The sequence below is a fragment of the Oncorhynchus gorbuscha genome, linkage group LG04 (genome assembly GCF_021184085.1).
Source record: "Oncorhynchus gorbuscha isolate QuinsamMale2020 ecotype Even-year linkage group LG04, OgorEven_v1.0, whole genome shotgun sequence".
Classification (NCBI taxonomy): Eukaryota; Metazoa; Chordata; class Actinopteri; order Salmoniformes; family Salmonidae; genus Oncorhynchus; species Oncorhynchus gorbuscha.
Window position 1 is genome coordinate 26,368,810 of NC_060176.1, and position 10,297 is coordinate 26,379,106.

General features: G+C 40.7%; 1 protein-coding gene across 1 annotated transcript; it reads right to left on the reverse strand.

The window, feature by feature from the left end:
- Window positions 1-997: 997 nt before the first annotated feature.
- Window positions 998-4,349, reverse strand: fgf3 (fibroblast growth factor 3). The gene is made up of 3 exons (XM_046345127.1): window positions 3,709-4,349; window positions 2,052-2,155; window positions 998-1,394 (listed from the first exon to the last, which is right to left on the reverse strand). Exons 1-3 carry the CDS (start codon window positions 3,983-3,985, stop codon window positions 1,008-1,010), a joined length of 768 nt encoding a protein of 255 aa, XP_046201083.1. The 5' UTR covers window positions 3,986-4,349; the 3' UTR covers window positions 998-1,007.
- Window positions 4,350-10,297: the final 5,948 nt, after the last annotated feature.

Here is a 10,297-nt window from a genome sequence, read left to right on the forward strand (position 1 = left end):
AAGCACTAGAATGATGGAGCATACCACCTCCTTGGTATCTGTAAGCACTAGAATGATGGAGCATACCACCTCCTTGGTATCTGTAAGCACTAGAATGATGGAGCATACCACCTCCTTGGTATCTGTAAGCACTTGAATGATGGAGCATACCACCTCCTTGGTATCTGTAAGCACTTGAATGATGGAGCATACCACCTCCTTGGTATCTGTAAGCACTTGAATGATGGAGCACACCACCTCATTGGTATCTGTAAGCACTAGAATGATGGAGCATACCACCTCCTTGGTATCTAAGCACTTGAATGATGGAGCACACCACCTCATTGGTATCTGTAAGCACTAGAATGATGGAGCATACCACCTCCTTGGTATCTAAGCACTTGAATGATGGAGCACACCACCTCATTGGTATCTGTAAGCACTAGAATGATGGAGCACACCACCACCTTGGTATCTGTAAGCACTTGAATGATGTCCAGTTCTTACACGCACTCATTTTCCCACATTAAAACTGCTGATAAATGAAACTGATATTAAAAAATAACTGTACACATATAAACATACATTATTTATGATCTTTAAAAAGTTCCACAAGAACACAAAAACAACTTTTTCCAGGTAATACAACAGTTGGAAGATATCCAGCTGTATTGACTTTCGTTGCATTCACAAGTGTATGTACAAAACAAAGAAAAAACGTAACATCCTTTCATACTTGTGTATTGGTAGCTCTAACTTCAGATATATGTGCCTAACTCGAATTCCCAGGCAAATCTTGTGTTTGTATTGCAATAGTTGTAGGGGATGGTTCGAGTTGCATGTATGCCAAGCAAGGATTTTGGAGGGTTCTTGTACAACAAAGTAATAGTTGTGCTGCTACTGGCTGATCCAAGTATCTAAGACAGATATTTCAGTAAGTTCATTTTTGGTCAGTTTCATGTGCCGTGAACTGGTGTTCCTTAGCGGAGAAATGGGGCCTACTGCTCTCTGGCAGTGGCTAGTGTCAGTCAATCACCAGGCCTCTTGGTTCTACCCTTTTTTCCCCTGACCCGGTGTCTCCGTCTCCGGTGCTCAGCCCGGCCCATAGGGGGACTCTGCTGTCCAGCTGGGTGCCTCTGGCTGTCACGGAGCTTTCGCACCATCTCATGGTCCTTATTGCCTAGCACTCGAGGCAGGAAAAGGGAGGCTTTGTCAGTGCTGCGCGTCTTAAAGCCCCTCCTTGGCCGGCCTTTCCCATTGATGGACACATACCACTGCCTCTTGGCACTGGCTCGTCGTTTGCCACTGCCACCCCCTGCAGGGGGCTGCAGGGTGGAGTGGTGTCTTGAAGCATAGGTGTTGTAGCCCAGCTCATGAATCCGCTCCAGGAACTCACACTCCTGGTTGAACACATCCTGAAAGAGAAAGAAAATGTTGATTTAACCTTTCATCATGGTCAGCCTTCCATCATTGTCAATCAGTCCTTTCATTAATCCTTCATGTATGGCCCTGGACCATCTATGAAATCACAATTTCACATGATTACTGCATAAGCTATTCAATTAGGCCTCCTTGATTCACTGACACACACACACACACACACACACGTGTTTGTTTTGCTATCTTTGTGAGGACCAAGCAATTGATTCCCATTCAAAATACTATTTTCCCTAACCAAATCAAATCAAAATCAAATCTAATCTAATTCTAAGAAACCCCTAAGCCTAAAATATAAAAATTTTCCTTGTACGGACCAGCGATTTATCCCCACTTGTGAGGACTTCTGGTCCCCACAAAGATAGTAAAACCAGACACCCACACAAACACATTCCATTTGATTGGTCATATTGCCTTGCAATGCTGGGCTGCTTCAAACTCTTGAACTAGAGCAGTGGCCAATTAGTTGGAGAAGTCGCACAAACCTCACGTAAGAGAGGTTGTTTAGGGAAATCCCTACAGTTTGGTGCGGTTTTACGCAAGATAAACACCACAGTGGCTAGATGGACTCAAATAGCGCTCCTTTTTACCCGAATCCTCTAAATGCATATCTAGATATGTGACATAACACTTACCGAGGCGTATAGACGTCCTTTATCATTCATGGCCAGATATCTCCCGGAAAATATCCCCTTTATCGCTACCACTCCAACATCAACTGCTGTGATCTCCATGATGCCTGAGAAGATGAGCAAATAACCAAATGTTATGCATTGATGCATTCTGAAGAACATTTACGTCCAGCTATAGGAGTAGTCTCCTTCATGACGCTATCATTTTGATGACATGCAGTGGCTCCGAAGGTCTTGGGCTACATTACGCATAGAAAAACGTTGGGTTTATCTGGATAATAAACGTTACGCGTTTTGGTTAAATGTCGGATGTGGAAATACAACGACTATGAAATGTCAATAAAATAGCCCGTACTGTGTATTTTTTTTAAATTGTTGGTTGAAATGTCATCACAAAAGTCCATTTGCGCGCAAATAATTTTGATAAATGTTTTATTTATTTCACCTTTATTTAACCAGGTAGGCAAGTTGAGAAGAAGTTCTCATTTACAATTGCGACCTGGCCAAATGAAGATGTAAGATTGAAAAATATTACGTTTGGGTTTATTTGCTCTATCCTCATCCATTGATTTAGTCTATGTAGGGTATTCAGTGGTTTCGGGTTTTGATTGGATAAATGCATCCGCTACGACTCAGCTATTGTGTCTCCCAGTCTGTTTAATTCTGATGTTCATATGGAAATAGGCCTCATTTTAGTGTTTGGGGTTGGCTAATGGGAGCTCTGTTGTCTGATAAGTGACTAGGCCTAAGTGTTTAAATAAAACCGAGAACAAGTGTCCTCTGGTCACGTTTTCAAAGATATACAAACATGATTACACTGCCCAAGTCAGAGGAAACCATTTAATATACCAATTATCTGTGAACACCGTAATGTTGACCCTGATGAAGTAGCCTGGAGGCAGTTTACTTGCGGAACAGCGGGAAGTGATCAGTTCGGTAAAGATTGCTTCACAAGTATGCTTCACAAGCTTTTACCTACCGGTGTTGTCGTCTATATGATCTACTGTACCCCATAGGCTAATACTGTTTTATAGAGAGCATGCCTATCCTATTTTAAACCAATGTTGTCCCACAGAGGCAAATATATACACTTTACGGTCACAGCTTTAGCTATAGGTATCAAGATATACACACACTTTTCTACATCTTTGATGAAAGAAGTGGGAGCCAAATGTAGGCTATAGGCTACCACCTTAATACAGCTATGAATGAAAATCTAGTTCAAATCGCATGGAATGATACTTCCAGCGCCACACAATTAAAACAAAGTATTCAATTCAACATATTTCCTTTATAATTAAGTTATTAAAATATGTATAAAGATGGTGTTCATTAACCACATGAGATCTCCAATATAAAACAAAATGTATACACTCTTAGAAAAAAAGGTTCTGGATAGAACCAAAAAGGGTTTTATTGCTTGCTTCATGTATTATGGTACCCCTAAAGGTTTATATGTTTATAGAAATAACCCTTTGATCAGAACCCTTGGGTTCCATAGGGTTTAATATGGAACCAATTTCGGTTCATGGTAGAACCTTAAGGGGTGCCATATGAAGCAAGCATATAACCATGCTTGGTTCTACCCCAAACCTTTTTTTATACGTGTAGGCTACACATATATAAAGGAAATACAACATTAATTATAGCCTATACTTACTTAACTGGTTGTTTTCCTCAAGAGAACCGTCTATTTTCCCGCTTGGATGTATTTGCAAATGATATTTAGTTGCACAGTAAAGTTTTCTGCATCTTGGTGCTCCTCCGAGGTGCTCGTAGACTCCACCGCGTCCCCCAGCATCTCTCCTCTGCCTTGGGTCACACGCCTGGCCAATGGCACAAGGCGCCCCTGAAGTCCTAGCACGCCTCGGCGACAGATAATCCTGCTTGCTTTGGTCCAAGAAACTCAGCAACAACAGGAGCTGAATTATAACCATTGTGGCATGGCTGTATATCGTAAGATTCTGGCAAGAATGGATAGAAATGGCATCCGGGGTCCCATTAATAAGTTGGCGTTTGCCTTTGCTGTCGTGTCGGCAAAACGCAACGATCCTGCCCACGAAACATTGGCAAGTAGAAGTGCTCCTCTGCAGTCTCTTTATCTGAAGTGATTTGGTGAAGCCGTGGTCATCGATTAGAGCCGGCGCGTTGACAACAGTGTGGTCTCGTCCTGGCGTTGTCGTCACCTTTGCTCTCACTACAGAGGACTGCAAAAACTTCTGGATCCTACAAGGAGTCTATCGTGAGATTTCGCTGATCGACAGCGTCCACAGATCTAAAAGAACCTTCCAGTGACAATAGCCTGAACTCCGACCAATTGATACAAAGGAAAGGGGGAGGCAAGGTATCAGCCTTGTGTTAATCAAGAGAGTGCAGCGTGGATAAAATTACACAGCATTACACACATTGGCTTATTGCGGAAAACCGCATTTCAAAGAGCGTGCCATCTGATGGCAGGGGTTTCCTCTGAACTCTTTTGAAATATAAAAAAAAAACGAATTATACATCCCACATTATACACTGTGGTTTAAGACATGTGCGCATATCCAAGTGCCCTATCAATTCAGTCTAACAGGTGAAGGTAAGAGTCTTACGTAAAAGTTTGAAGATGTTTTTATTTATTTTCAATTAGCCTAACCAAGCACCCCCAAGGATCAGAGAACCAACGTTTTAGGGTTCAGTTTCTTAGGGCCTATTAAAATAAAATAGTGTCTCTCATAATATTATAAATTAGGCTAGGGTTTGTTTAAGTGGTTTGATAGATTCAATTTAACTGAGTGTTTCAGAGAATTTCATTTGTTTGCCCATGCCTTCGAGTTTGTCAATTATTTGCATAATCAGGTTACATTTCAGACATTTTCCTAATGGATTTTGATCAGATAATCTAACCAGCCTAATTTAAAGTGTTGTGTTTCATACTATCAAATAATCGGAATATATTCGTTTAAATATGAATTTCAGTCATTTTTAGGGTGGTCCAAATACCTCAAGTGACTGTCCTACCAATTTATTAACGCTAGCAGGTGTCATTAAAGATTACGCAATACATATATTTTTATGAGCTCTAGTATTTTATCATTTGTCCGAATCTTTGTTTTGGTGAGATACTTTCACAACGGAATCTTCAAGCAGTGTGCTTCTGATGGAGAGCATCGCCTATCCAAATAACGCATGAAACGCACGGGGACGGAGTGGCAAGCAACAGAATAACTTTTCGGAAACGACCTTTTTCTCAGACCGATAGCCTCAGCATTTCGTATCATCGCCATCCCGGAGTGCAAACCGTTAATTCCATTTTGACTTAACAATCGACAGCTTTTTATGTACATCAAAAGATGGAGCATAAACTTTTCATGATATATTTCCAGAATATTTGAATACCCGGAGAAGCATCATTATTGGCATTAATCCAATGTTTGCGTCCCCATTACGGTCAACAATTGTTTTATATTTTATCTCCTTCTGCACAATATGCTCATTCATTCCTCTGTCCCAGGCTATTCATTTCCTAATATTAAGGATCCGGCTATGTTGTAGCGGTGGGCGGAAGAGTAAACGCAAATGACTTCTGCCAAAATTACTTCCATCTTGTTCATATTATGGTCACTATTCTCGTAATTAGCACAGTCTACACATCTCTCTGCCCTTTGGCGCTAATCGAGAGAATGCTATGAAGGCCATAGTTCAAAACTCCCTAAGGAGTGAACTTTTAAAATGTGTCTTCCCTTCGAATACGGTATTGTGGTACCCCTGTCTGTCAAATATAAGTAGTTTACTAGTCAATAGAAAGGTGGCCATAACATATTCAGCATTGCGCATCGTGGACGCCTGCGAGTCAGAAAACATACAACAACATCAGCCAACCAATGTATTTCATACGCTGTGCTGGTGTCCATTTCTGAGAGAGACTGTCTTGATGTGGCTTGATTCTGACAGATGTTGGGTTGCTGGGACTTAAGATGTGGTCCGCTATTTCTTTCAGAAAGTATTTTAATTATGGTCTACAGCAGCTCGCAAAGCATCTCCGTAATAATCTGTATGAACAGTCTGATTTTCGCAACACACACACGCACACACAGAGGGAGAGGAAGGAAGAGATGGACTGAATGGTTGATGCTCAAATTATTCTTAAAAAAAAGTTTAATGTTAGAAAACGTAGGTCAAATCAATAATGAGTTTGTCACGATCTTTCAGTGTTTGATCGATCTTTCATCAAACCTTTTGGAATAAAGACCCCTTTAAATTGGGCATAATCCATTTTTAACAACCGAACCAGACTGTACATGCCCGGCTTGATTATATGGCTAGATTTGGTTGTGTTTTGGTTATGGTTCTCCAGTAAGTTAAAGGAATATTCCACTCAAAAATTGTGTTTTGGTATGTTTTTCATTAGTCCACTGTTGATACACTCCCAACATGTTTTGCATGTCTGCAATCATTCTTTCAAGATAAAGGAATTTTAAAAAGCACATTGTAACTTGCTGCATCATCATCATCACACACATGTTGGGAGTGTGTCAACAATGAACTAATGAACAAAATAAATATATATATATATATATATTAGTTTTTATGAGTGGATTATTCCGTTAAACAACGTGTCATCTCCATGATCCATTTGGTTAAATGTGTTAGCAAGACTGCTTCATGATATACCACACTCTTAGAAAAAAAGGTTCTGAATAGAACCAAAAATGGTTCTATGCTTAGTTCATATATATGGCATCCTGTAAGGTTCTATACATGTAGAACCGAAATTGGTTGCATATAGAACCCTACATGGAACCCAAGGGTTCTATATGAAACCAATTTTGATTCATTGAAAAGAACCCATTGGGTTCTGATCAAAGAACTCTACAAAAATATTTTATATAGAACCTTTTAGGGGTGCCATATATGAAACAAGCAATCAAACCCTTTTTTGGGTCTATCAATAACCTTTTTTTTCAAAGAGTATGTATCCATTTGATCCAAAACAATGCTATATAAAGGGCAACCTACACATACATTTGAACCTTATAACTTGAAAAATGAAAGCAAGAATTTCAGAGCTTCTTTTTTAATTGACCCCAAATTCCCCAAAAAGTACACAATAGTGTATTTTCTGACATTATAAAGGTTATTAGCCACAGGTCCTTTTCTTGGCCCATTTGCAGAGAAAAAGGAGGTACCAATAATCCAGACCAAATCAAAGTGACCTTTGAACCTTTTTTGCTGTACTTTTTCTCATGGCATGGTTTCTTTAGTGAGCTAGTGATCTGAGGGCCCGGCCAAGGCTGTAGCCACTTTCCCAGATGGGAATGCCTCTCGTCCCCGGACAAATCACTGCTGAGCCTCTTTTGTCCACTTTTACTTTGATCTCACCTGCTTGTCAGAGACTAAGAAAGAACTCCCGTACAGTTTGAGCGCATTGCAAACAAATTGGCAACAATTTTCTTCTCTCAACCCCTTTAATTCAAGTTGGTTTGAAAATGTTAACCCTAGTTTTGCATCCACATTGATTTTCTGCAACACTTTATGTGATTGTAAAATGATTTTTAAACAGAACATGATTCAGATTTATTTTGTAATAGACTGTGGGAAGTTAGTCATCTACTATATATGTCTTCTGATGGAGTTTAACCACCAAATCTTAGTTTAGATTTTAGTATGGTTGTGGTCCTATTTGTATTAACTGGCTACATTTGAAATTGTGAATGTTAGACAGCATTGAAATTATATCACGTCTTTTAGGGTGCCCTATTACTGCCATGTAAATAGACAGATAGTTTCAGAGTATAAAAATATATTTTAACCACAGATTTATCTAAATAATTTGTTCTAAAATAGTATCTGGGGCACTGGAGAAAGACTCATTGAATGAGTGGTTTCCACAGCATCTGTGCTGGAGTTTGATGTGGATTACCAACCTCTCTCTCAATATCTATGTTTGCCGTGTTTTCTACTGACATACTGCAGGAAAAGCTCTGACTATCTCTGTATATATGTCATATTGGTTCTCAGGTTCAGTGGTGAGCCTTTGACATGCATTTGTTTATTTGAAGGACGACACAAGGGATGCTCTTTTTATTATGAGAAGTAGGTCTATTACAAAGCCACTTCAAACTGTAGGTGCAACCACTGCAGCACTGCTGTAAGGAGCAAGCACTTAGGAGATGCAAGAACATAATATTGTGTTACCTTCATGCACATTTTCCCTTGTGCAGGTTAACTCTGATATTGTGCACTGGATATGTGAGCATTTGAAAGATGGCGCAGGAGGGGATGGCTGCCGTCTTGTCAGCTCTTAACCAACCATGCTATTTAAAAAAATATATATATTCGTTGTTTGTACATAATGTTGCTGTTACCGTCTCTTATGACTGAAAAGAGCTTCTGGACATCAGAACTGTGATTACTCCCCTCAGATTAGACCAAGACTGTTTCTTCAATGAGTCTGATGGGAGGGAGACATTAGACACCCGACTAGGCCCAGATCCCCGTCATTCGCTGGAGAAGTAAACTGAGATTTTGCGGAAAAAGATCAGGGGGCCTTGTGAGGATCAGGCGATGAGTGACTGATCTTCCTTTGCCTTCTGTCTTGCTAGCTAATACTCAATCACTAGAAAATGGAACTGAAAGGACGTATATCCTACCAACGGGACATTAAAAACTGTAATCTCTTATGTTTCACGAGTTGTGGCTGAACGATGACATTAAGAACATACAACTGGCGGGTTATACACTCTCGGCAGGATAGAACAGCAGCCTCTGGTAAGACACGGGGTGGGGGCCTATGCAAATATGTAAACAGCTGGTGAACAATATCTAAGGAAGTCTGTAGGTTTTGCTTGCCTGAAGTAGAGAATCTCATGATAAGCTGTAGACCACACTATCTACCTAGAGAGTTTTCATCTGTATTTTTCATAGCTGTCTACATAGCACCACAGACTGATGCTGGCACTAAAACCGCTCTCAATGAGCTGGATACCGCCATAAGCAAATGTGAAAACACTCATCCAGAGGCAGTGCTCCTAGTGGCCGGGGACTTTAATGCAGAGAAACTTAAATCAGTTTGACCAAATTTCTATCGTAAAAAAATTATTGACAGCCTTACTCCACACTCAGAGACACGTACAAAGCTCTCCCTTGCCCTTCATTTGGAAAATCTAGCCACAATTCTATCCTCCTGATTCCTGCTTACAAGTACAAATTAAAGCAGGAATAACCAGTGACTCTGGTCTATAAAAAAAGTGGTCAGATGAAGCAGATGCTAAACTATAGAACTGTTTTGCTAGCACAGACTGGAATATGTTCCGGGAATCTTCTGATGGCATTGAGGAGTACACCACATCAGTCACTGGCTTTATCAATAAGTGCATCAAGGACGTTGTCCCCACAGTGACTGTACGTACATGCCCCAACCAGAAGCCATGGATTACAGGCAACATTCGCACTGAGCTAAAGGGTAGAGCTGCCCTTTTCAACGAGCGGGACTCTAACCCGGAAGCTTATAAGAACTCTCGCTATGCTCTCTGACGAACCATCAAACAGGAAAGCGTTAATACAGGACTAAGATTGAATCGTAGTACACTAACGCTTGCAAACTATTACAGACTACAAAGTGAAGCACAGCTAAGAGCTGCCCAATGACACTAGCCTACCAAACGAGCTAATTAACTTTTGTGCTCGCTTTGAGGCAAGCAACAGTGAAACATGCATGAGAGCGTCAGCTGTTCCGGACGACTGTGAGATCACGCTCTCCACAGCCGATATGAGGAAGACCTTTTAAACAGGTCAACATTCACAAGGCCGCAAACCCAGACGGATTACCAGGACGTGTACTCCGAGCATGCGCTTACCAACTGGCAAGTGTCTTCACTGACACTTTCATCTTCTCAATTTCTGAGTCTGTAATACCAATGTGTTTCAAGCAGACCACCATAGTCCCTGTGCCCAAGAACACTAAGGTAACCTGCCTAAATGACTACCGACCCGTAGCACTCACATCTGAAGCCATAAAAATGCTTTGAAAGGCTGGTCATGGCTCACATCAACACCATTATCCCAGAAACCCTAGACCCACTCCAATTTGCATACCACACCAACAGATGATATGATCTCTATTGCACTCCACACTGCCCTTCCACACCTGGACAAAAGGAACACCTACAGTTGAAGTCGTACGTTTAAATACACCTTAGCCAAATACATTTCAAACTCCGTTTCACAATTTCTGACATTTAATCCAAGTAAAAATACCCTGTTTT

Bases quoted from the DNA above. Each gene is read 5' to 3' on its own strand.
- fgf3 (XM_046345127.1), bottom strand. From the start codon at position 3,985: ATGGTTATAATTCAGCTCCTGTTGTTGCTGAGTTTCTTGGACCAAAGC. The intron at 2,156-3,708 runs GTAAGTATAGGC...TCATCTTCTCAG, and splicing joins TGAGGAAAACAACCAGTTAA to GCATCATGGAGATCACAGCA. The intron at 1,395-2,051 runs GTAAGTGTTATG...TTTCTCTTTCAG, and splicing joins AAGGACGTCTATACGCCTCG to GATGTGTTCAACCAGGAGTG.